Raw genomic sequence first — 27,698 nt, 5'->3', positions numbered from 1 at the left:
TCAGGATATGAGCAATGCATTCTTCAAAAAATTCAGTACAAGCTGTTACAAGAAAAATAATCTTGATTTGGCTTACTCCTTAAATTCTTTTTAAAAAGGATGTTTATTTTATAACAGAATTAAAATGATTTTGAGACATTTAGCTCATTATCACAATTTCAGTCTATTATATTAATGTATCAATTAAGCAAAATGTTGATATTGTGTTTCAGTTTGTGCTTAGGGTTTAATTTCCTGACCAGTTCTGGTCAGGATGTAAAAGCAGTATTACTTCCTTTGTGTTTTATATGCTTTATTTTATTTGCGGAGGTATGTAGACAGTTATACCTTTCTACCATCCTGTTTTTCTTTCCTACTTATTACTTAACTATTATTAGTACAGAAACTAAAGTAATATTCCTGCTCCTCTATTTTAGATATTTTCTTTTTACTATGTTTGTTTTCAGAACAAATACCACTTTTTATCTTTGTACACATTTTGAAATGTCACTAAAATCTGATACAATTTATTTTATGCTACATTATCTAACAATTAAACGCATGTATATTCATGTTGAAGCTGAGTATATATGTATAAGAAGTAAATATTAGGAAGTGCAATGACAAACAGCATAGATGTGTCAGGGGAAAAAACATGAAAGATTACTAAACACTGCATTGTGGTACACTGTAATATCTATAGTGAGAAATTCTAAGATATACATCTTAAATCTATCCTGGGGCGAGTCAAATGAGGGAAGATTGTGCTATGCTCTGTTTTGCATTAATTATGTTTTTGTAATAAAAAGCTCTGATCATAGGCCAAAACCTAATTATATTATTTACAAATCTGTAGAGAAATGACAGCATGCAAGCTCATTTTACTAGGAACTCAATTCTAGGCTAATTCTACCTAACAGCAGCTCTAATTTAGGCTAGGCAGTAAGGGATGTTAATAAATGGTTTGGCATATATGTGTGAACTTTTCCTACCAGGTAAGTATCTGTACTCATTTTTGTCATGTATAAAGGGCATTTAAAGAGCATGGTTACTATATGTCAAACATATCTGCATAGTTTCAGAATAGAGAATTGTACTGAATTTAATTTTTGGTGTTGCTATGACCCTGACATTTTCAGGCATTTTAAGTATTACAGTCTGTCAGTATATGAATGTATTTGTGTAAGTGTGAAGAAACTGAGAAACGTGAATTTCATGTTTTAATACTCTAATCTACTGATAACAACTAGTATCTGTTCTCAAAAATAGTGGAATGAAACTTGGTTACTTTTTTCTCTGTATCAGTAGCCCTTATTCTTAAATACATCTAGGAATACATTAGTTTTTTTTTTTGTATAGAAAGAGTATTTGTCAAGATTGCACTCCAAAGGCAAGAGATTGTTTGACCAGGGTGTTTGTGATGTAGTTACAATTACAGAACCAAGACGAGGATTTTAGGAATTTTAATAGTACTTTAGAGAAATCTGTTACATTCAAAATATACAAATATCAGTGTAAAAGAAATATTTAGGCACACAGCCTGTGTGTTTGTTTCTGGGGGAAGGGTGTGCCTCTGGTGGCTCAGTGGTATAAGTTGCTGCTTGCAACACCAGAGGCCTGGGGTTCGAATCCCCCCTGTGGCGCAAGTGGCAGAAATGCTGCTCTGCTACACAGAAGGGCTCGAATCCTGGGAGTTGGACTCGATGATCTCTAAGGTCCCTTCCAACTCGCACGATACTGTGATACTGTGATACTGTGAAATCATGTTATTAAAATATTCACTGATAATGGTGCTTGGGGGAATGTGCAGATAAAGGTTGATTCCCAAGCCAAGCGTTAGTTTTCTGTTCAGTGTGCAAAATGGATCATAGGTTGCCATAGTGAATTTTCCCTACACTAACTTGATATTCAGTCTAGAAAGAACTTAACAAGGAACAGTGGATGTCATAAATGTTAAAGCTATATTGTGTCTGACCTTTGCTTTTATTGGTTCCTTTTGTTTTCTTTCTTTCTCTTTGTTTGCTTTTTACACTTCAAAGAATGAGGGCAACTTAAACAACTTACATGATGTGACTGGAAAGTGTCATGATTAAGCTTTGGTGAAGCTTCATAAATGCTTAAGAGAGAGAAAAAGGGTTCTAAAAATTGATTTATGCAACTAATATTAAAACATTGTATAATTTTTCATTTTTGTTTTGGGCTATGTTTTGGGTACGGTGTCACTTCTTAGAAGTGTGTACCTTCATGTCTTTGTTCACATTGAATTTGCAACAGATCCAGCATTCTTTTAGTTTGAAAGTTAATTTGTTTATAAAAGGCAGGAAAAACAGACTTACAAGTACCACTTACAAAAAGTAAAAAGTGATACTTGGTAGGACAGTGCACAAAGATTACCTGGAATTGTCAGCCTGTAGAAGTGACAGTGGAAGGGTAATTTTCCTTGAGATCCAGGAGCAGCTGTGTATATCTTGAATGCAGAGCACTGCTGGAGTGATTGAGCTGCTTAAAAAAAAACATTAGAGAAAAGGACACTACCTGCCAAGAAAGAGGGATGTGGAAGATCTACCCATTTAATCTATCTGTTTAACAGCCAGCATGCCCGAGATCTACTTGTTTCCCATGTTCTGATATAGTGTTTTACATTCTAGTAAAACCTAACTTTAAAACCATTCTCTTTTAAAAATCAGTTTTTCATTTAAAGTAAAAGGCAGGCTTCAGTGACTTGGAGAGAACAAGAAGCCATCGCAATATGAAACATGTTTTGCTGATTGGTAAAGAGTAAATATATAGGCTACAGATCATAGTTATTTTAACGACTTCTAATGATAACAATAGAGAAAGGGAAGATTCTTATGGAAAAAACTTTCTATTAATTGCAGATTTTTTAATTTTTTTTTTTTAACCTCCCTTAAATTTTCAGCATGTACAGAATAATATGGCAGAGTTTCCTGGTTAAACTTTGAGTTGTGAGAAATGTGTACCTTTCAGGTTGCTTTCATGCTGGTACTGATTTATGTAATTTAGTGTGCTTTTGATCCTGTACTGTAAGAAACTGTGGAAACTCTTAATTCATCTGCAAACTACTCTTAACCCTCCATAACAGTGGATTTTCCTGAATAAAGATTCCTGATCTGTATAGTCAGTCTGTTCAGAAACTCACATGCATCACGATCCCTATATACCATATATTTTGAAATTCTCTTACATCTCTGCTCAGGATTTTGATTTTGCTACCTTAAGTAACATTAAGAGTGCATAAGCTGAGGAGCACAGATCCTAATACAGATTTCTCAGACATTTTATAGGGGCTCTCCATAATTGAGAAAGCTCACTATTCCCATTTTTGTTGTTTCTATTTTAACCATTCTTCTCATTTATTGAAGGCCTTTTGCTATCCCATGGTGACTGAGTTACTTGCAGCCCATTAACATATGAGCTTGTCAAAAACCTCTGGAAATCAAAGACTACATAGCAAGGCATCTTTTTCATATGTTTCATTCCTCCCATGAGTTACATTTTCCTTTTTCAGAAACTATCTCAACTGTTCGCTGGTGTGTTATATTTATGCATGTGTCTGTTGAAGTTGTTCTTTAATGTGGTTTTATTGGTATGTCTATAATGGAAATGGGACTTACTGACCTGTAGTTTGAGTTGTGCTCTTGCATTTCCCTGTCTTGTTTTCCTCTCCCAAATCATAAAAAGAGAAGAAAACCAATCAAACAGTCAGCAAAACAAAACAAAACAAAAAAAAAAAAAAAAAAAAAGAAAAGAAAAAAGTCAAACAACCAAATGAAAACAAAAACCTGAAAGCCAGTTTGAAGTGAAGGCCATGGAAAAAAAAGCTCATTAATTCCTCTTAGTTATACATTATTTGCTGGGTTGTTTTTTGTGTTTTTTGTTTGTTTGTTTGTTTTTTACTCTTCAACTTTGTTAATTTATTTTAAAACATTTTCTAATGCTGTTTCAGTGTGAGACAGATCTCTGATGTATTCTTACTAAAAAGGGTTTCTGGCATGGGAACCTCCCAGAGATCCTTTGCATTAAATTTTTATTTGGTGAGTTCATTTATGTTTCCTGCTAGAACCATATCTCTTTGAAAACTCTGTACTTTGATGGTGTGTTAGTCCTACCTTTCTGGCAGGCTTCCTGCTCCTGTTGCATTTTAAAAAGCATTTAATGCTCATTTTTATGCCTTTACAAAGTTGTTTTTATTTTTCTTTGCCTTGCCTGCTTTAGGTTTTCACACTTATATTATTTTCTGTTCTCCTTCATTTGAACAGGACTTCAACCTTTAAAGGATATCTTCTTATCCCTTATAAGTGTGGGGTTGTTTTTTTTTTTTTTTTTTTGTTTTTGTTTTTTTTGTTTGTTTTACCTTAATATTTAAGCATCACAGGTTTGGGAAGCTGTTGAGTCTTTTTTCTTCTATTAGTTTATTTGTTTTTTATTTTTTTAGGGAGGAGGGAATCTCTAATAGCTTGTTTCAAGTATGCAGCTGCATGGGCTTTAACCTTTAGAATGCTTACTTGAATTCCTTTAAAAATATCCCTTTATTTTTATATAGTGTTCCCATATTAACCAATTACCTCAGTGAGTCCTCTCCTTCTTCAGGTATCTAAACCTGCCTGAATAATTATCAGTGTTAGGAATGGTTGTGCTAAGGACTAATCTGTGTCTTACTTCTCATTCTCTGTGTTCACAGCCATCTATCATTTAGATGACTCAAGTCATGCCCTCTTCCACTGTTACTGTAGCATAAAATGTAAATTCACAGACATTACATTTATTACAAAACTATGGACTCTCACCTGTTCATTGATGCTGTGAATATGTACACATGACCTGGTGTGACCAGAACCCACTCCCAGTTCAGTGCCCTAGTCCATAAAGTCTCAGCTGCAACATTTTGGGTGGCTTGTTTATACACTTTAACACTTGCCACCATATTATAACAAGTGTTGCTTGTTTAAGTGGCAATTTATTGTTGATTGATTTGTTTGTGGGTTGTTTTTTTTCTTTTCCAGTGCCCCTAGTGTCATTCTCACTAGGTCCTTAGGCAGCTTTGAATCATGATTGATGGTGCTAGATATCTTTTGAGCAGAGAAGTAGTATACTTAAGTAAGTGTAGATTATTTAAAGCAGATTCTCTGCTTCCTGTTTTTTCTATTCCCTACGTCCTGTGTTCATCTGTTGTTTTTGTTGTTGTTGTTGTTGTTGTTTTAATAAATTAAAAAAAAAAAAAAAGAAAAAAAAAAGAATAAATAAAGCACCTGATTAAAGTTAGACAAGTCCACTTCTTGCTGAAGTCTTCCTGTACCTGTTGTGCTATTTCTGGGTCCAAAATTCTCTGAGTTGATTTTCAAAAGGCAGTTCTACTTATTTTTGCTGTCATTTCAAAGGTACCTGATAGGATTTCATAATGGCAAAATAAATGGAGACCAGGAGGGTTCTTCAGGTGTGGGGTTGAAGTATGTTAGAAATCTTTCACAGAAGCATAATGCTTTTCAACACTGATTACAGAGACAACAAGCATAAGAAATGTGTGCATTTTTCTCCTTTGTAGATACCTGGACCTGTCTACAATTTCACTGGCTGTATACAAGTCATAGAAATCAATAATGTGGGGCCTTTCAACTTCTCTAATGCTGTGGGAAGAAGGAATATTGACAGTTGCAGGTAAAGTACCCTCTGTACCTTTTCAAATCAGAAGAAACTGTTTTGTTTTTTTTTTTCTTCCTTAAATAGGGTGTCTATTCTAGATAATTTCTATAATGGTCAGAGAGAAAAAGATGATTATATAGATGGATATAGATGAATATCATGCTTGTTTGTTTGCTTATCAAGCCTTTTCCTTATGAGAGACACTTTTCAATTAAGATCAATTAAGCTTGATGGCTTATTTAGTGTGAGATTTCAGCCATGGTCTGCTAAGACATAAGACCAATGAGATCTGCTTAGTCCAGTCTGTTTGTAGCATCTACAGATATCTGAACAAAAAGGAGAAAGCTTCTAAGCGAATTAGGCTTTGTTCCATTTTAAACTTCTGTAATTTAGAATAGCATATTATTTGTGACACTATAACTTATAGAATTGTATGCCAAGATTTATTCCGATTTGTACTGATACTTTTATTTAGTCAATTAGAGTAGACTGTGGCTGATCCTATGTAGCATCAATATTAAATATTATTTTATTTAAATCAGAACTCAGTGATTTATTTGAAACAGAAATTAGTGATCTGAAATAGAACATGCTGTGTTCCACCCAGCTGGAAGACATCTCTGCAAGCAGTGACCTAGGAGTCCTGATGAACAGGTTGAATATGAGTCAGCAGTGTGTCCTTGCTGCTAAGAAGGCTAATGGTATTCTTAGCTGTGTTAGGCAAAGGATCACAGGCAGGTAGAAGGGGGTCAGCCTTCCTTTCTGCTCATCATTAGTGAGGTTACATACAGAGTGCTGTGCTCAGTATGGAAGAGATCTGGATGTTCTGGAAAAATTGACTGAAGAACAGAACCATGTCCCCTGTGAGAAGAGACTGAAAGATCTGGGGCAGTTCAGCCAAAGAAGAAGGAGGAATCTCACCAATGGATGTGGATGAGTCTACGAATACCTGCAGGGAGAATGCATAGATTGAGCTAGTATCTTTTCATTGGTGCCCAGTGCCAGGATAAGAAGCAATGAGCATAAATTGGAACAGAGGAGGTTCCCTCTGAATGGCAGGATTCTGTGTGTGGATGATGTGAGAGTGATGGAGCGCTGGCACAGGTTACCCAGTGAGGTTGTGAAATCTCCTCCTTGGAGATCTTCATAAGCTTCCTGGATGTGGTTCCAGGTACCCTGCTCTGGGATGGTACAAATGAATCCAGAGGTCCCTTCTCGCCTCAGCCATTTTGAGATTCTATGGCCTGTTACTTACAAATATTTACTGTATATATGTAACTAATTAGGTGAGTAAAATTACATGATAGATTATATAGATTAACTTTGAAAATAGTCTTATTTGTCAAAAGATGGTGGAAGGAATGCTGGACCTTACAAATCCCCTATTGTGAACAGCACGTTCCTTTTCTCTTTGCTTTTTCTAGAATGCTGATGATGAATCTTAACAGTGTCCAGCTCCTTGTAGCTCACAGGGACAAGTTCCTCTGTGAATAGGAGTAGGAAACAGAATTCAAAGTATTCTGAATTTCCCCGGGTGGCATGGTTGAGAGAGAACTGCAGGGAACCTTGGCAAGCATTCTCTGCCCTTGGATTTTGTATCTGCCCTAACTTGGCAGCTTGTTTGTTCCTTGCTCTTTATTTTAGTTTTAACCTGCATGCCTCCTGACCATCGCTGATCTTTACCTATAAATTCTGTTTGTCAGAAGGCATCCAGAAAGCTCTGCTACTATTCTCTTACAATGTGAGGCTCTTGGGAAGAGATGTTTCTCTTGAGGTGGAAGGAAAAAGTTGCTAAAATTTGGCAATACAAGTTGCAAATATGAAAACATGATGAATGTTAGAATGCCTGGTGTACACAGAATTCATATGGTTCTGTTGATGCAATATTGCTACACATGGAGCTGCCTGGCAAACACAGAGTACTTATTCTACAACACGGCAGAAAATGCTCTCCGATTCCTTCCTGCAGTAACATCCCTGTATTTGTCTTCCTGTGACACTGACTGTTTGTGTTCTTGCTCTTGCTGTTGCCATTTTTTTTCTTTTTCTTTCTTTCTTTCTTTTTTTTTTTTTTTTTTTTTTTTTTTAATTGTCCTTCTATCTGTCATCCATCACCTTTAGATTTTTTTACTCATTTTTGAATATCCTAGCTTACACCATGCTCAGGTGTCATCCATGTAACCTGATGTTTTTTTTTATTTCTTGGTCCTCAACATGGATGACTTTATTATTGTGATATAGTAGGTCAGCCAAACGGAGACATGCAGAAACTTCTTAAAGTGTATGGGCTTGATGAGTAAATTTTAAGCTCATGAATTTTTAATGGGTTTGAAATTTACTCAAATGTGTTCTGCCATTTTTCTAACTAGATCTATTTGAATTTTAAAATGCCAAAAGGTTGTGCTAATATGTGCACATAATACAGAGAGTTTTCAAAAACAAATTTTTGATACAGTTCATTAACCTTTTCAAAACTATTGGCATCACTACTTCAGGATGCATCAGTGCTCTTCATACGAGCTTATCTCAGGACAGTAATAGAATTTAGGTTACAATTTAAAAACTTTTGAGAAACAGAAAATGAAACCACAACATTAATTTCACTGACATATGTAACTGATTATCCACTGCATAAAATATCCAAAATATAGGGCAAGAATTATTGGTTCTCTAGCATCTTTAGTTTTGGTTGTTTGCTTTTGGTTGTTTGTTTTTAAAGCACAAAATGCATACACTGCAATGAAGGAGAATTGTTTTCTAATGGGGCTCAGGTGACAGGTTACTTTTCAGGTAGGTAAAGTCCTGTATTAAACTGGATGCCCTGTTATCATGACACAGATCCAGGGACACTCTAGTTCTTGTAGGCAGCTGAATCTAGGGGCACGCACTGCACTGCAGAGAAGAGCAAGCATGACACAGTTCGGTCTCCAATCCCTTGTTTTCAACAAAGTTTATAGGCTGAGATGGGTCAAATCTCGGTTTGTGCATTATTCTGAAATGAGCTTTCAGTACAAGCGTAAACTGTGTTTCTCAGCTGAAGCAGTCAGGATGCTGAGGTTGGTCTGCTCTTAACTCAAGTAGTGTGCCGCTACTAGTGCCTCTTGGCTTCCCAAGGGGGAGACACCTCAGACACCTCACACCTCTTCCATCTTTCTGTGGCACAGGATGGGAAAAAAAAAAAAAAAAAAAAAAAAAAAAAAGTAAAAATCTGCAGACACATCTTGTTCAAGCCTAAAGTTCAGTGAGATGCTACAGCACATGGTACCAGGGGAGCAGAAGAACTGGAATGGTTGGGTTGCACTGGATGAGCCACATGGAGGGCCTATCAGAGCTTCTTGCTGTAAGGTGCAAATAAGGCAGGGTTGGAAATGGCAGTATAAGGCTACATGCAGGAAAATGAATGTGAGCTTGGCTCTCTGAGAACAGATTTGAAGCCCTAAAAGTCCTCTGAGGTATGTGGGTTTTGCTTTCAGGAAAGGTTATCATAGACCCATATGAATTAGTAAAGGTCAGCCTCCAATAGGCAGTTTTCTGGAATTACACTAGACTCTATACTTATCTAAATCTTATCAAAGTGTATTTTAATACAGTATTTAAACTATTCCTGTCCCAGAGCTATGTATATATAGGCCATTTTAGAAGATATTATTTAATGGCCAACAGTTGTAGAGGAGACAGTTAGAGATCTCTGATGAGATCTGCTATGAAATGAAATCTTTTTTCTTTCCTTCTGTTGAAGAAGGATATTGAGATATGTTAATGCAATAAAAACCCTCTGTGTTTCAGAAAGTGTTGCTGAAATATATTTGCTGTAAAAAATGTTTATCACTGTCAGATGGAATTGAGATAACAGATACAAATTAAGGTTTGATTCCCATTATTAAAAGCTGGTGTTTACTGTAGCTCAATTCTGGTTTAGTGTTTGGGACTTGGGGTTTGCTTTTGTCGTGGGTTAGCCTAAAATCTACCTGCACCCAAGACAGGGGGGCAGTCGGCCCGCAGGCCGCTGGCCCAGAAGGAAAAGAAAACAGGGAAAGAGAAAATAAATACAGTGGCAACAATCTAAGGAGGCTTACTATATGTGGAAAATTCAGAGGTTTCAAGCATACAACCACATAAACAAAATGCACATGTTATGGATGGAGACCAAATAAGCACTGCATACTTCTAAGAGGCAGGCAGAAAGATATTTATTGATATAAAATAGATATAATGTGCTACTTTGAACAGTGATGACAGTGACATAACAAGATTCAAAATGACTAGATATCCTTGAGCATTTGCTACACAGGAGATTGGAGGTACATAATGAATCTAAGAACAAATCCTAGTGAAGGTGGTATAGCTTAAAAGCAATATATCACTTAAAAGCAATATATCACTTAAAAGCAATATATCACTTACTGGGAATCTGTTGGCAAGGTGTCATCATATCCTGGGCAAACCTCTGTGCAAGCATTTGTAACCTCAATAGGTGTCCCTGCTTGAGGGGAGATTCTGGTGTTCATCCAGATGCTTTCAAGAAGAACTCTCAAAGGGGTCCTTAGGGGTAAGATGGTTGACTCATAGTGATACAACTTAGAATTGGATCTGGGCCCCTCATTACAGGAAAGACACTGAGACCCTGGAACATATGCAGAGAAGGGCAACAAAACTGGTGAGGGTCTGGAGCACAAATCTTATGGGGAGTGGTTGAGGGAGCTGGGGTTGTTTAGTCTGGAGAAGAGGAGGCTCAGATGAGACATCATTGCACTCTACAACTTCCTGAAGGGAGGTTGTGACGAGGAAGGCTTTGGCCTCTTCTCCCAGGCAACAAACAGGACCCAAAGAAATGGCCGCAAGTTGTACCAGAGGAAGTTTAGATTAGATGTAAGGATAAACTTTTTCTCTCAGAGAGTGGTCAGGCACTGGAATGGCTGCCCAACGAGGTGGTGGAGTTGCCATTCCTCACAGTGTTCAAGAGGTGTCTGGATGAGGAGCTACAATATATGGTTTAATAGCTGTGGTATTAATGGTGATGGGAGGATGGTTAGACTAGATGGTCTTTTGATTCTATGATTCTATTGATTTTGGTGTCTGTTATCAGTTTTCTGAGCTCCCTATTTGAGACAATATGGTGGTCATTAGCTATCTCCATGAAACCTTGATTGTTATCAGTGCCAAAGAAGAGGCCTTTTGCACTTTACTCTATGCACTAGGCCTTGGGTTCAACGACTAGGCTGAGTTGGGGGGAGGAGGCAAGGACTACACAGTCACATACATGCACATACACATATATATACACAGATACCTATCCATTCCATTTAGCCTTTTTTTTTTTTTTTTTTTTTTTTTTTAAATTCCTAAATAAAATAAAAAAATGCTGTTTGCTGCTTTCCTAAGAGGATTCTTACTGATGAATGTAAATGTACAATTTACATTCACAGACAGGAGCTAAGAAACAGACCTCATCAATGCCTATAGGACAGCTTTTTGGATTTTATTTCTTGAAGACTTTATTTTGCTGTTAATTTATCTTAAGATGTTTTTTTTAGGCTGAAACTAGGCTTCATTTCAGAAGAGACCATAATTGCTATTTCCACTTAAGAAGGAAACTCTTGAATGTATATTACCTACATTTCATTCCATCAGGAGGATTGATGGGTTTTGTAATGTATGACAACTTTCTTAGGAGCTACACAATATAATAGGGAGTTCTTTACATGTTTTCAGTAAGCCCTTGATTCTGCTCTATCCTCAGTTTTCCACTTCCCTAGTTCTAAATGCCCTTCCTTCTGTGGGCACTCACTCCACTTTCTGTTCTATGGTTTTCTGTGATATTTTTAAAAACATTGCAAGAGACCCCTAACAACTCTTTAAAATTCATTCTCCCATGCAATTTCTATGAAACTTCCAGCTTTTTAAGAACATAATATAACTTCCACAATCCAGAGCATCTTTCAACATGTGTATGAGGGGTTTGATTTCTATCAACAGAATGAACTATGCACTTTGGAAAGGGGGAAAGTTGGGACTGCTGAAAACTATTTCTCAGCTGACTGAAAGTCAAAAAGTTACCATTCCACACCTGGGAATGGAAAAGGGCTGTATTACTGAGTACTGTATATTAGAGTTCATTATAAGAGTCTATAAAATACTTAGTTAAGGTTAAAGGTTTTCCTATCTGAATTCATCTAATCTGATGAATTCTCTTTTAGTCCAGTGTACAAACAGGTGAAAATCACTAAACTCTTTTGTCTAGTTATACCTTAGTTTATAAATAACTGCAAGACACTGTGAAGCTTTGAGTTTATCCAGTATATGAAAGATTATTCAGACTTTTAAGTTATATTCTTACATCTGAGTATAGGTAGTAATGTTTGTATTCTTTCATAAACAGTTTGGAGTTGTGAGATTAACTGAAACAAGAAGAAACTAGAAGTGTAGTAGTGTAGAAGAAAATGATTCAATGAATAAAATTGATACTAGTCAGTTTTTTGTTTAACATATTCTCTGTATTTTCTGTGGCTAATATACAGATTGGACTAAAATGTTTCCAGAGTACAGAATTGAAGATAAAGCTTCATTTATATTCATTTCATATATGGTGCTTGATGTTAACAGCTATTCTGTGCAATTTAAACATAATGATAAGAACTGTTTGTTCTTTATGCCTTTTTTTTTTTTTTTTACTTTTTTTTTTTTTTTTTTTTTCCTCTGTCATTTGTTGCTTTTGCTGGCTGATAACCTTTTTTGTGTGTGTTACTGATTGTCTCTTCCTCCTTTACCCGTTCCTGATTTTCTTTTCTATGCTTTCATCCTCATTGCTTGATTTGTCCTTTCTGATTACCCTCATATTTTATTATATTTATTTTTAATGTTTTCTTTTCCTTTGTGAGTCCTGCTGTCATATGCAGTTTCTTTTCTGCTGTAGCGTGCGAGTGAATTCTGGGTATTTTTCTGTTACCTTTTTTTTCCTTCCTGTTCAGATGATGGCCTATAAATCCTCAAAATCACTGTAAATGTTTGTGTAGCTAAGTCTTTTGAAGAATTTTGTGTAAGTTGTGATAGATATTAGACAAATTCATGTATAGGCTTATATACAGGTGAGATAACATCTTCATAAATATTAAGCCTCTCCCTATTTCAGGAAAAGGCATCATCTCATCAGCATAGCACAGAACTAACACCAATCACTGTTAGTGAAACAGTCATTTCTAAAACATTAATAATATTTTTTGTTATGTTTATTTACCTTTCTTACTTCTCACTTCAGACATGTATTACACCAGTGGGAGACTGGTTCTTTATTCTGTCAACAAATTTCTGTAGTAGTCACTGTTGATGTGTCTGTAACAAACAAGTATGATGAGATCTTGATTTCTCTTGGAACTGCCAGATACTTGCATGACAGCTAATAAGTCATAAATGGTAGCGTGCTTTTCTTTTCATCGTGTTTTTATCGGGGATACATTTGCAAGGATATGTGTCAGTTTAGTTGTGCCAAAGTATATATATGAGACTGTTGCTGCAAATAAATGACACCTCAGATATTTTGGAAAACAGTCTGACTCAGTTGCACAGTAAAGAAATTTTTGGGAATAATATTCACAGATTTTTTTAAAAGAAACTGCCTTTCTGCTCTGCTGTTCCTATGTACTTCATTATTTTATAATGCATTTCTTTTGTGTGCTAAAAGGAAAGTTTCAGTGCTCAAGAAATGCTATTTTACACTCAGTTCACATCTTTGCATTTATTTTAGTGTAGCTAAATAATATTTAATATATCCAGTTACTGGTCATTCTTACTTTGTATGATTATTGAATTTATTAAATCTATTTGTAGAGCTTCTTTCACTCCAAATATTTAACTGTGGAATAAATTGATCCCTTCGTACATCAACAAAATAAAGTGCCGGGCTTTCTTCAGATCACTCACAGTGCAGAACTGAAGAAATTATCCAGTTTGTTACATTAATACTTCAGGAAAGAGGAACGTGTGCTTAGGAAGGAGAAATGTGTGTGCTAAAGATTTCTATCACAACAACAAAAAAAAAATCTATCAGTCTTGACCTTTTTGTGTGGAATGGTAGATTCAAAGCCACGCAAACTGTGAACAGTGTATAAAGTTACAACCACAACCCATTCTTCAAACATGGAAATGAGAGAGATTGCCTATCAGATGCCTTTTCAGTAGACCATCACAAGTTCTTACATAGGAGATAAGAGAGTTAAGAATATGACAGAGGTCAGTGGGCCAGCCCGGAGTGGATAGAAAATTCTGTGAGGCATTACAACCTAAAGCACTACACAGTGAATTGCCTCTAATTGGAGTGTTATCAAAGTCAAAAGTGATCAAAATTACAAGACTGCAAAGATAGTTTTAAGGTGTTTTTGTAGTGTTCCAACCTCTCTCACCTTTGGATTGTATGGTAATCTGACAGGTGTAAAGATGTAGGATTTGAGCAGTATATTTTTAACTACAGCAAATGAGGAAGATTCCTTTTTTTGCTTTACATCAGAGATTATAGTTTCAGGAATGCTACGGATTGCTGCAAAATTTGGGCTTGCTGTAGTCTATAAACAGTGTTACTTACCTTCTACCACAGTGCTTTGAGTATTTATACTTTCTCAGAAAATCTGTAATTCAAGGAGAAAAGTATTTAGCTTTGAAATATAAAACCATGAAGTATTTTAGCTAAATGAACTTTTAAGATTTATGATACTTTCTTTCTGATGAATGAATCTATCTTTTTGCTGCCATGTTTTGACATGGTTTTCCCATAAAAATAAAATGATTTTGTAAACATGAAAATATAAAATTTTATCTAACACAAACAAAGGGATAAGAGCTTCCCAACTTTCTAACAAGATTAGAGCAGCTTCACAAAGCAAAAACTAAAGATGTTTCTCAGGGATTTTAAAACTTCATCACATGTATTTTTCACAGCATTAATTATATGATGTGTGACAGCAGTTGCAATACTCTTTGGGAACCTTACCTTAATGGTTAAGAAAAATTATTTTAGTGACACAAGACATCGAGTTGTACGGTTCAGTAGTTTCCTGAAATAATCACCTGGGCTTCTAGCCAGACAGATCTGTGAACAGTAATACCCTCTTCTTCTACTCTACTAGAGTAGAAAAAATAATCTCTGGTTTTTTTTTTTCTGCTTGTCTAAAACTTGCACTTGGGTGTATGGATGGTTTGACAGAATTCTGTTTTAAAGAGGTTTCCCTGTATACCTCACCTTAAATTTATTATGAGCAGTGGTTCAAAAAGAGCCAAGTATGTATAACCAGAGGAATTGCCTTAAAATAATTGGACAATAAAATAAATTATCTTGTATATCTTCCTTAATGGATTACAATCGCAACAAGTTTTAGTGCTAGTATTGATGGCATTCCAATCTCAGAAATCTAGAAATGGAGATAAAATGTTATGTTATATACTCACAAATAATTACAGTTCACAGCAGGTTTCCGTGATTTCCAAGTTATATGCATAGAATGCCTTTTAATGGAGGTGTAGTTGCTTTTGTTATTGTAGCAGCCTGTACTGTGAAAAGAGAGGTATATAAGACAGAATAAGAGGAGGAATAATAAGGAGGAATAAGAGCCATACCAAAAGGAAGAATTTGCCTACTGGAAACTTGAATCAGTATAAGATTTTCTCTTTGCTTTTTATCATCTTTGAGAATCGCTTTGATATAAAAGTATCAAAATTGATACAGAAGTAATAAGAAATCACAAGTTGCCTTCAACTTACAAAAGCCCGAATATCAAGAGAAAAGTTTAGAAGCTCAGTTTTATTCTATCTGGCAGCTATCTGCAGGAATCCATTCTTTGTGCTTTATTATGTCAGTGAATGGAGTACAGAACTGCATGACTTATAAAGTATTTGTGGGTTTGTAAAAATCTCATCTAAAAAAGCTGGAAGTGAAACAATCAGCCTTAAAAAACCTTTTGTGTTTTTACAGAAAATAAAGCCAGTCATAGACAGTATTTCACTTTTTTAAAGAGGTTTTGAACATATTTTTACAATTTAAATGGTTTTAGCTTCTCTTTAGAACTTTTGATATGCCTGTTCACTTCAGATCTATAAATGATTCAAGAATCTAAATTTTAAAACCAGTTTTTTTAAAGTCCCTTATATTATTGATAACCAAAATATGTCAATTTTAGAGATATGTATTGTGAATCTGTAATTCGGTGTTTATAGTATGTTTTAATTACAAGTTATTTGAAATAAAATTCCCCTAAAACTGCTTAGATGTTGCAGGTTCAATTATTATTATTACACTGGACACAGAGGTTTATTTAGCTCAGCAGGGACTAGAATGTTAGAATTCATGGCTGAAAGATGTAACAAGAAACTCTGAATTGATAAGCATGATGTCATAAAATGGCTTAGGTTTCAAGGGTCCTTAAAGATCATCTAATTCCAACCCCCCCCTCCTGTGGTCAGGGTTTCTACCCACCAGATCAGGCTTCCCAGGACACCATCCAACTTGGTCTTGAAGTATCTCCAGCTATGTGGCATTCAGAACATCTCTGGGCAGCCTGTACCTGCCAGCACCTCAGTGCCCTCTGAGTAACATCCCAACATCCAGCCTAAATCTCTCTTCTATTAGTTTAAAGCCATTCCCCCTTGTCCTACTGAAGTCTGCCCTTGAAAAAATTTGATTACCCTCCTGGTTGTAAGCTCCCTTTAGGTACTAGAAGGTCTCCCCAGATCCTTCTCTTCTAAGGCTGTCTTCATAGGAGTGGTACTCCAGCCCTTTGATCAGCTCTGTGGCCCTTCTCCAAACAAAAGATGTATCTGCATTGAGAAGCATCATTCCTAGGTTCTAAAATCAAAAATATCAACCTGATAAAATATAACTAGTTATTGAAAGATGTATTTGCATTTTACAAAACATGTATATTAATTTCTTACTGTAATGCACTGTATTTAAAATTAGTCTGGGAGACAGATAATATCTGTATTGGCTGATAAAGATATAAGCAGGTTATTATTAACAGTTAACAAATGTTCTTCTCCAGATATCTGCTAAGTAAATATTTCTTGTTTTCTAGAGGGAATTGGGATTGTTTGTTTAAAGCTGTAGTACTAAGTAATGCAATACTGGAAAGATATATCATCCTTCAAGGGGCATTGGTGATAAAGTTAAGAAAACAATCTTATACCTGTAACTACTTGTTTGTAGCAGAAAAACAAATATATTTTTCAGTAAAAGAAACATTAACTCCTCTCAAAAATTCATATGAATATTTTACAATTACCTAATTTCTCCAAAACTAAAGTGATTATAAATAGATCATGTTGTGGTTTGGGTTTTTTTGTTTGTTTGTTTGTTTTTTGTTTTGTTTTGTTTTGTTTTTCTATATCTGTAAACTGCAGGACTGTTTAATCATGTCCTGTCTGACTCTTGCTCTGCAGTAGTGTAGATACACAGTGCATCAGTGCCCCCTGCAGCCTTTGAAACATTAGTATAGTATTTAAAATGTCGATCTTTGTTCAAGTAACTATTCAGAAAAATATCTTAACAGCTTTGAATCCTGTTGTATTCTTCCCTTTTTCTCCTTCTTTCTTTAGAAGTGAAATCATAGCTCATGAGTACAGGGAGAATGTTACTGAAGTTTAGCCTTAGAATCTAGACACATTTTTATAGGCATATTCATAATAGAATTATTATTTATTTATTTATTTATTTCCTGAAGAGCTAGTATATTGAAAGCAGAAACTAGAAACAATTTGTAATGCATGTGTAAACTTTTCAGTGAATAGTTTCCAAAAAGAAGCACTCTCTTGGATTATATTCCACTATACACAGAATGTTCAGAGTATACAGCAGTCACTGTTTAGTCTGTGTAAACCTGCAGCAGGTATTCACATACATATTGGGCAGTTCACACAAAATCACATGTATAATAGAGAAGTTTTGATGTTGTGTCCTCTCTTTTAATTCCTTCATATATTGTTCTCAAATCATTAATCAGTTTCTAGGAGCAGTCTTAATTCTGGCTTTGAGTATTTCTTTGGGAGCTATGAGGTTTATAGGAAACAGTATTTAAAAAAAAAAAAAAAAAAAAAAAAAAAAAAAAAAAGAGTTGTAGAATCATAGAGAATCATAGATAGGTTTGGGTTGGAGAGGACCTTTAAGACCCTTTAAGACCATCTAGTTCCAAACTCCCTGCTATACGCAGGGACACCTGCCCCTAGACTAGTTTGTTCAATGCCCCAACCAGCCTGGCTTAGGCCAGAGGGCCTGGGTTTTGGCCAAAAGAAAGAGAGAGAGAGAGAAAGAAAGAGAGGAAAAACAAACAAACAAACAAAATTAAAAAAACTTTCTCTGTGCTATGCAAGAACATGATGAGATATATGTGCTACAGTCCAGGTCTCTGAAGTCAGATTTATCCATTTGTAATCCCCCCACACATTCTAAAATTAGGAGAAGAGAAGGAAACGCTCCACTACTAGTACCCAACCAAGGCCCTAGTTGATGTGTGTGAGCTAGCTCTTTTTTAAACCTCAGAAATGTTCATTATTTAAATACCTAGATGAAATATGTAATTTTTATGGATGTAAGGAGCAAGGCTGAAGGCCAGGTAATATTAGTCTGTTGAAAAGGCAGTCATTTTGTAGAATTAACTGCCTAACATATTTCACTGATGTTATAAAATTGAAAAAGTATTGTATGAAAATGGAGGGAAGTGATTAGGTTCTTAAATTTCATGGCTCTATAAACACAGGTATGACATCATTAATTGGCTTCCAGAATTTACCAATTATTAAATCTATTTCATAAAACAAAGTTATAAAACATTCCTGATTGATTTAAAGAATATGAAATTAAAAAAAAAAAAAAAAAAAAAAGTATATGAAAGAAATTTTAAGTTCTAGTTGTAAGCAAATTTAATTTTATTTATAGTAAATTTTCTCTCAAAGTTATTATATTAAAAATGAATTTCTAATATGAACATTAAGGTAAGTTCTTTCATCTGTCCATCAAGTAAGTCTGTGTCAGTTTTAAGTACAGAAAATAGGACTAAATTGAAGGAAATAATATTTTTCAACAATGAAAACATATTATTATCTCTTAAATTCTGCTAAACCTGTTGCTATTAGCAGTGTACAGTTTTTTTTTGCCAGGGTGATTTTTGTTTTCACTGTTGAAAACAGAATGTTAGATGTTTTCAATCTTGAATTTCAAAAAAAGTTGTCTAAATTTCTTACTGGGGATCAAGAAAGTAATCAAGAAAGAGAAAAGGAGGAAAGAAAGCAAACTTTGTTGCATGCTTTCAAATCATTTAGCTTCCCAATTGTGTTCAGATGTTAATTTTCATTAAAAGCTTGATTGATAGCATGATGATGAGCACTTGGTTGATACTGTCCTTAAATTTGAGCTCCTCTGAGGTAACTACCCTGTTTAATCTCTAATATTGATGCTCTAGTTATAGGAGCTGTTAATGGGTTACAGTATCACAGTATCACAGTATTGTGCGAGTTGGAAGGGACCTTAGAGATCATCGAGTCCAACTCCCGGGTTTCGAGCCCCCTGTGTAGTGAAGCGGCACTTCTACCCCCTGCGCCACAAGGGGGGATTCGAACTCCGGGCCTCCGGTGTTGCAAGCAGCAATTCTACTACTGCGCCACCGGGGCACATACTGTTACTAACAGATGATTAACAAATGTAGTGCAATTTGAATGTAATAGTAAGTAGTATTCTGTCTCTCTGCCACTGAAAATATTCTTTTGCTTTTGCCTGATTTGTCTTTGGCTCTTCCTTTGAAACTTGTTTCTTAGTTGGAAAGATCAGCGACTCTCAGTTGTAGGCATTTCCTTATCCCAAATCTTAACCAGTTACTTAAACCTCCAGTAGCATAGCGCTTAGACACAGTTAGTGCTTAAGATGCTATTGGGTGCAACAGATGCATAATATCAGCTTATTTAAGTTTTTTCCTAGTCCAGATTGACCCATGATAACTTTAATATAGAATATTTCTAATTTAATTTTCTCTGCTTCCTTATGTCAGAGCATTTGAGCTGGTGAGAAGATGTGAAAGTATGAATAATTTGTTTTCAGCATTTTTTGTTGAGTAATTCAGTTTGAGAAAAGACAGCACCTTAATTATTCCTAGTCATAACCCAAACTGAATAATGCACTGTAGTGCTGTGTTGTTTTTCTGCTGCATTTGATCTTGATTCCTGCACTGTCTGTTTTGAGTACTGTTCTACAAACTGAAAGGAAAGACTGAAATCTGGAAACATCCGGCATTTCTTGTCCTTGTTCCTTGTTTTTAAACTGTTATGCTCTTTTTCTGATGGTTCATACTAATAACATAGCTTCTCATTTGCAATTGTGATAAAGCTGTCTGTTAATTTCTTTATCAGATTTAGCTGAACCAGAGTTACTTTCTCTTGCTGACATTAAAATTGTTCAATCTTTTCACTGTCATCTTAGGTTGTTCAGAGGTTTAGAAAAGAACAGTTGGCTTAAACAACATAAAATTAAGCTCTGTTCTTTGTGGTTAAGGTAATTCATATGGAGTATTTTAGCATTTATGTATTTTAGCAATTTTTTCACTGTTGTTGTGTTATGTAATCAAAACATCCATTTTAAGTGTGATATAGTGACTAGAAGCAGGAATTTGTCGTTGATCATAAAAGTTAATCTTTTCAGTTCCATTTCCAGGTGGTCACCTATCTTGAAACAGCATGAGTTGGAGATACCTCTCTGTGTAAGTCAGTTGCAGAGAGAACCAAGGTGATCAATTTTGGCAAGTTTCCAAAATGTTAGATAATGTTTGAAGAGGTGAATTCTGTCCTAAGAGTCTTATTGGCAAACAAAATGTATTAAAATCTTTAGGAGGGAAAAGAATATTTTGGGTGGCATTTGATGCTTTGGACTATTTGGAAGGGAAAGGAGGTTGGGCATGAAGTCAAAAGTATTGAACATGTTAATTTCTTTTTTATCGATTCTTCTTGCTGGTGCTGTCATTGTCATTGTTAAAGTATTTGTTCATTCTCAAGTAGGAATGGTCTCTGCAAAAAAATGGTTTGTGGCCAAAATTCTAATGATTCACAGTTAAAAGAAAGGAAGAATATTCCATACACCAGGATTTAACAGTTTGCCTCTAGAAAAATCCCCCTAATTAACACATGATTTCATGTAATGTACGCATACATTCATTACATGTTAATGTGAGGAAGAAGGAAAAGACATCTAGTTTAAGAGGCTACACTGCCTCTTAAACTGTGACACTCTAAAATATGATAATACTGTAGACAGTAAAAGGATTATTTTGTTAATATCAATTGGTAGCAGATATCTGGGTTGAGGCAGGACATCACAAGTATCAGAAAATAGGACATAAATATCCCAAACTAAAATTTTGAACTCTCAAACAGAAATCTCCTATGTAATCTTGGCAATCTATGTAAATTTTTATAATCTCTGGACTGAACAAGCATGGCATAATCTGAAACCTCCAACTAGTAAAGAAACATAAGATAAAAGCTCTGGCTAGGAGGCTGATGAAAAATACACAGTGAGATTTTATATTAAGCAAAATGGATATTTGAGGGTTCTAGAGAAAAATAGTGTGTGCCAAAAACCAAAGTTCCTGAAAAGAAGAGGGAATCTTGGAGAGAAAAAGAGGACCAAGAAGGAAAAAGGTAAAGATTCTGGCTAGGGGAATTATTCTGGAAGGTGGGAAAGATCCCAAAGTTCACAGAGGAGCATGGGTGCATAGGGACCATGTCTGAAAACAACATCAGTAACTACAAGCAGCTGCTAAATGTGAATTGACATGACTTTCCACCAAGCTTCCTAGATCATCATCAACTTCACTACTGGGAAGGACGGTGGAGACCTAACGAACATAGTGATGATGAGAAGAGTAAGTGAATGTGTGAAATAATCAAATAAAGTAAAACTCTAATCTTGTCAGTTCTTCAGTAAACTCCAGTCGCTAGATCCACTATGGGCTGTTGCTCACTATCTCACCTGTGACAGGTGTATTACTGAATATAGTATCACTTTGTCCTGATAGGAAAATGTTACATAAAGAACTACAATTCTAGTTTCTGATTCAATACTTTTCAAAATTCAGGATTTTTTTTTTTTTTCTGTAGTGTATTTCTTTATCTAGTAATATGAAAAATTTTGACCTGTCATATTTACAGTGCTCTTCCTTTTGCACCGAATGGGAATGCAGTAATGTTTTAATTAAATGCCGGATTACTGATGAATAAATGATGCTTGTGTTTATGCATGCCAGCCAACCAGCAGCATTAAGATATAATTAGAAATTAAGTCTGGAAGAAAGGCTAGATAATACATACTATTACTCTGCATTTTTAACTCATTCTGTACTAATAACTTCTACATGCCTGTCTCATCTTTCTTCTAGGTTAGGTGTGAGGATAATTTCAATAGTGTTTGATCCAAAAAACCTTTTTATGTTCTCATCTTTCTCTAGTCACACAGACTTTGAATAGTGTAATAATTTCTATCCAGCAATCTTAATTGATATTTATAAAGCAGTGTAGGCCTTCCCTATTTCTGTTATGAGGGCAATAACAATTGTCAACACACTGGGAATCCAAAACACAAAAATATTAGGCACTGTGTCTGTGAAATTGACTTAGATGTCTAAATTGTTCTCATGTGAGGCAGCTAAAAACTAAATACATACTCTCAAAAATCTGTAATGTACTTGGGGTACACTGGAGTTCTGTCCTAACAATGTGTGTGTTTCTGTCCATTTCTAAAAACACCTCAATTCTCTTTAGGGCTCCCCTCTTTCTAGTATCTGAGAGTGCTACTTCTTGTCCTTGGAAATGCATCTCGCAAAGGGCATCCCCAAAAGAAATTGAGATGAAACTGTCCAAGACATAACTTACCTTTGGCACATCCTTGCTTTCCCTTACGATCAGTTATAAGTGTGCTGTTCCAGTTCATCAGTTTTGCCCTTGGCTTGATGTAATTACAAACTTAACAGGACAGAAGAGCAATAAGAGCTCCTGAAACCAGTCCCTTCGTCTATTCTGACTTGCATGGAACAAGCATTAATTAAGTTGAACTGAGAAAGTAGAAGTGTTTGAATACGGTTCCCCATCCATTAGGTAAGGGATATTCAACTTGTTTGTGGTGTTTTTTTCACTGCATCAATTGTTTTTAATATACGTTTGAAGTACTTCATTTTCTTCATGATGAGGCAGAGTTCTGGATGTACGAAAAATCTTCACTGTAGGTAAAAAGCAAAGACTTGGCCACTGCAGCCCTACAATGCAGAAATCTTCCCTGAGATGAATTATTACATAGGAAATCTCTTTCTTATCCATGATCTAAATGTGATTTTCCTTTATCTTGGAGTCTAAATTATGAATGCCATCACTGAGATGGCAGAATGTCTATAGCCCTTGAAGGTAGATAGAAGCTTTGGTAAACAGTGATTCTGTTCTGGAACTGTGGATTCTCATAGGAACTTTGTTTCAGACACTTTCATTGAGGACTGAAACAGAATGGTTATATTAAAAATAAAAATAAAAAAAAATAGAGAGAATGGAAATATTTTTCCAATTCAAAAACAGGAATTTCAAGAAACAAACTAAATAGCAAAAATGAACAGAAAGTTATATTACTTGGGCATTTTAAGTGCAGCTTTTTTAAACAGTGGATAGGAGATGAAACTGGGAGAGGATTTTCTGAGACAGACTAAATGTAGAATGCAGAGCTGAAGTTCAGACATTTAAGATCTGCTTAAACATCAGAAAAATTGAGATTTGCACATTGATCCTGGTGTGCCCCGGTGGCGCAGTGGTAGAAATGCCGCTTGCAACACCGGAGACCCGGGTTCGAATCCCCCCTGTAGTGCAAGTGGTAGAAGTGCCGCTCTGCTACACAGAAGGCTCAAATCCTGGGAGTTGGACTTGATGATCTCTAAGGTCCCTTCCAACTCGCACGATTCTGTGATACTGTGATCCGCTCACTTCTCAGTAGTGTTTTTTTTAATGGTAATGTTTGGATGACAGAAAATCAAGAGGGTTAAAAAAGGAGAATGAGGAAGGCTACGAAAATGAGGAAAAAAAGAAAGAGTAGTGTGAACAATTGACAGACACAAAGCTCAGTTCTGTGAGCAGACTTTGACACTATTCCAGGTGAAAAAAAAGTACTGGATTTGGTACAGAAATTCAGTTCTAGAAAAAAAAATATTTCTCATATACTAAATGTAAAACTTTTTTTTTTTTTTTTTATTATTTTTTCCAAATATCTATGGAAGACTCATCTAGGGAAGATTCACTTCAACAGCTTGTTTACAAAGATTTTTGGCATTACAGTTTCTACAAGAAAAAAGGTATTGCTACAAACTGTCACATTAACTTACATATTTGTCTGCTGCAAACCTAGGGAATCTACATGCCTTAAAGCAAACTGTGCATCTCAAGAGTTCAGTTCTTTTTTTATTATTTGTAAACAAAGTCTTCATAAACTTCTCTATGTCTGTTAATTTTCACATTCTTCACTGAATTGTGTATCAAAAATGTGATTTGCATTGATAAGAGTTTGTACCATTAAATGAGATGCTGTGTGTGCAAAAGCAGTTGCAAATGATGCTATACCAGCTGAGAATTTTTAAATGAAAAGCTGTAAGCACAACACTGCTTGGTTCTGCTGCCAAATGTAATGCCTGGTAGGAGGAAGAAGCTGGGCTCATAGCCTGAAACAAACCTTGAGAATTGAATTTTTCAAAGAGCTATTACTATAACTGATTATAACTTATCTCTTCATACTTTATTAGGAAAACAGACAATTCTTCCAAATCAAACAAAAGCTTGAATTAGTGAGGAAATAAGATTCAGATAGAAACTGCTAACAAAAACAGTCCCTCTCTGATAATCTCTTGAATTGTTTTCTCACCTTAATGTGTAGAGCTATTTAAGTGATTTCTTCAGTAAGGTAAGCATGCAGATCTGGTGTTCTGCAGATTCATGGAAATCAGAAAACTGTTATTTAAAATATTATTTTTGACATGGTTGTGAACAGTGAAGTAAACAGTCTGTAAAAAGCTTTGTTCATTTCTGCCAAATTACATGCGAGGTATTAATTTTTTATTCCTGTTTAAGCTGACATTTCTCTGAAGTGCAGTTGCTTTCATTTTCACAGGGTTTTGAAATTATATTCTACCATGCATGCTAATGCCTCTAAAAATCTTTTTTTTTTTTTTTTTTTTGGCTCCAAAATCTAAAACATTTGCTTACAATAATATTCTGTCACAGCCCAGCAAAACTGGCATGTACGCTCATCTCCAAAAAGAAAATTACAAATAAGAGCAGTTGCTTCCCTGCACAAATTACTTTATTGACAAGCTAAAAATACAAACTTCCTTATCTTACTCATATCAGATAAGGCTAAATCCATTACTTCAGTAATAAAATGTTAAGTGCATAAATACCAGAAGATATAGGCAATGCTGATGTTATCATATCACTTGGACTCCCATGCCATTGCGTGTCTCATCAACTTGTTTCATAGAAAAATGTCAAAGTGTTTCTGCTGACACAGCTTCCATCAGCTTGATAATGAATTACTTTGGGAACAAGTCTACTCACTCTGCAGATCTCAGTTTGAAGCCCATTTTATGGCTACTAAAATCATTTCTTGTATTTCAATTTGTGTCCATTGTGGCATCTCCTTTTCCTGGTCAACACTAAGAAGACTTTGGCTCTGTCGTCTCCCTGACCTTTCCACACAAGGTTCCCATGTACCCATACATGTTTTTCACAGCAGATTTTTCTTCTGTAATGCTGAATTTGCTGAACAGATGTGCATCTGTCCAATCTTAAAGACATGGATTCCATGATCTGATGTCAGATACCTTTTCATATTATTTCTTATTGAATAGATAATTAGTAATCAACCTATATGATACCAGCCAGTATAGCATGTTTCATGTGAAATAATGAACATTTACACAGTTTTCCAGTAATTATAGGTGTTTAAATTTAAAATGTTATTATTTACTATTTACCTCCTTTCAGGTAGTTCTAGAGAGCTATAAGGTCTCCCCTGAGCCTCCTCTCTCCAGACTAAACAGCTTTAGTTCCCTCAGCCTCTTCTCTTAAGGCTTGTGCTCCAGACCCCTCACCAGCTTCATTGCCCTTCTCTGGATGTGCTCCAGGGCCTTGATGTCTTTCTTGTAGTAAGGAGGCCCAAACTCCAAAACCCTCAATGCAAGGGGTTGTTGTGACCAAAGTGCAGGACCTGGCACTTGGTCTTGTTGAACTTCATCCCATTGGCCTCAGCCCAGCTATTCAGCCTGTACAGATCCCTCTGTAGGGCCGACCTACACTCAGGCAGATCAACACTTTCTCCCAACTTGGTGTCATCTGCAAACTCACTGGGAGTGCACACAATCCCCTCTTCTAGATCATCAATAAAGATACTGAACTGGACAGGTTCCAATAAGGACCCCTGAGGAACACTGCTTGTGACCAGTTGCTAGCTAGATCTAACTCCATTCACCACTAGTCTTTGGTTTGGCCATCCAGCCAGTTCTTTATCCAGCAAAGAGTGAATCTGCCCAGGCCACAGGCTGCCAGCTTCCCCAGGAGAATACTCTAGGAGAGCGCTTCTTGTAAGTGTGTCATGATTGGTGATGTAACAGCAAATGAAAATAGTAACAGACTGCTTATTGAAAGTATGATGGATGTTTTTTTTTTTCAAGTTAAAATTGTGCAAGAGATTGAGATCCTACAGTCAAGACTTAGGCTGTTTAGTCTGGGGAAAAGGAGGCTGAGGAGAGACCTTATCACCCTCTTCCAGTACCTGAAAGGTTCTTACAGTGAGAGTGGGGCAGGTCTCTTCTCACTAGTGACAAATCACAGGACGAGGGGAAATGGCCTCAAGTTGCGCCAGGACAAGTTTATGTTGGACATTAGGAAGAACTTCTTTACAGAAAGGGTGGTTAGGTACTGGAATAGGCTCCCCAGGGAGGTGGTTGAATTGCCATCCCTGGATGTGTTTAAGAGCCGTTTGGATGTGGTACTCAGGGATATGATTTAGCAGAGGGTTTTTAGAGATAGGGTACTGGTTAGGCTGTGGTTGGACTTGATGATCGTCAAGGTCTTTTTCAACCTGGGTAATTCTATGATTCTATGATAAGAGTCTGACAAAAATGAGGAATTTGAATACTGTGTTATCCCAGCATAAAAAATAAAGCATTGATGGATTTATTCAGGCCTTTAAAAATTACAAGTGCTCCTGATTTTGTAGTTTTTAGACTGTTTCTTCAGAGATATAAGCACAACCATCACATTTCACGATTTACACAGGGGAGTTCGAATCCCCCCTGTGGTGCAAGTGGTAGAAGTGCCGCTCTGCTACACAGAAGGCTCGAATCCCGGGAGTTGGACTCGATGATCTCTAAGGTCCCTTCCAACTCGCACGATACTATGATACTATGATACAAGAAACTACCATTTTATTTTATTTTTTTCTGAAGTAGCCCACTGCAATAGGTAGGGTTCATATAACAAGTTCCCATGTAACAAAATACATTAGGGCTTTATTCTTTTGCTCTGATTGTTTATTCAGGAATACAGGGATATTAATTTCAAGAAATAACAATATTACTTGTGCTATTCTTCATCCGTTTTGCACATTCACCTATTTTTTTAGTCTGCATGTATGAATCATATTTTCCTAAAATGGTCAGTGTACATGTGAACATTTCCACTTGGTGGGAAGAAAAGCTAAGAATTTAAGGTAATTTTGGTTACCTTTTTCTGTCACAGAATCCCTAACTCATAGTTTCTGAAAAGGGAATTAATGCATAAGGATTTAGGAAGAACAGCTAGCCAGACTATGTGTGTTTTTGATTTAACAGCAGAACAATAAGCATGATCCTGAAGTGCCATTCAGTTGATCATACATCTCCCTAGGTGATGAGGAATGTGGAAAGGAAAAAAATAAATAAACCACTTTGAAATGCACTAACATCTATATTTAGATATTCAGATGAACATTTTGAACTTACATGTACTCATCTATAAAACACAAGGTTACAGAC

At 35.8% G+C, this 27,698-nt stretch overlaps 1 protein-coding gene across 1 annotated transcript in view; it reads left to right on the top strand.

Annotated features, from left to right (window-relative positions):
- Positions 1 to 27,698, top strand: part of EYS (eyes shut homolog) — a 710,358-nt gene that overhangs the window by 486,939 nt on the left and 195,721 nt on the right. The window contains exon 35 of the mRNA XM_072333503.1: positions 5,543 to 5,655. Coding sequence (XP_072189604.1) covers positions 5,543 to 5,655 — 113 coding nt within the window. The remainder of the gene's footprint in view (positions 1 to 5,542; positions 5,656 to 27,698) is intronic.

This window comes from Excalfactoria chinensis, chromosome 3 (assembly GCF_039878825.1).
Source record: "Excalfactoria chinensis isolate bCotChi1 chromosome 3, bCotChi1.hap2, whole genome shotgun sequence".
Classification (NCBI taxonomy): Eukaryota; Metazoa; Chordata; class Aves; order Galliformes; family Phasianidae; genus Excalfactoria; species Excalfactoria chinensis.
Note: the sequence above shows the minus strand (reverse complement) of the source record. Positions and strands in the feature narration are given on the sequence as shown.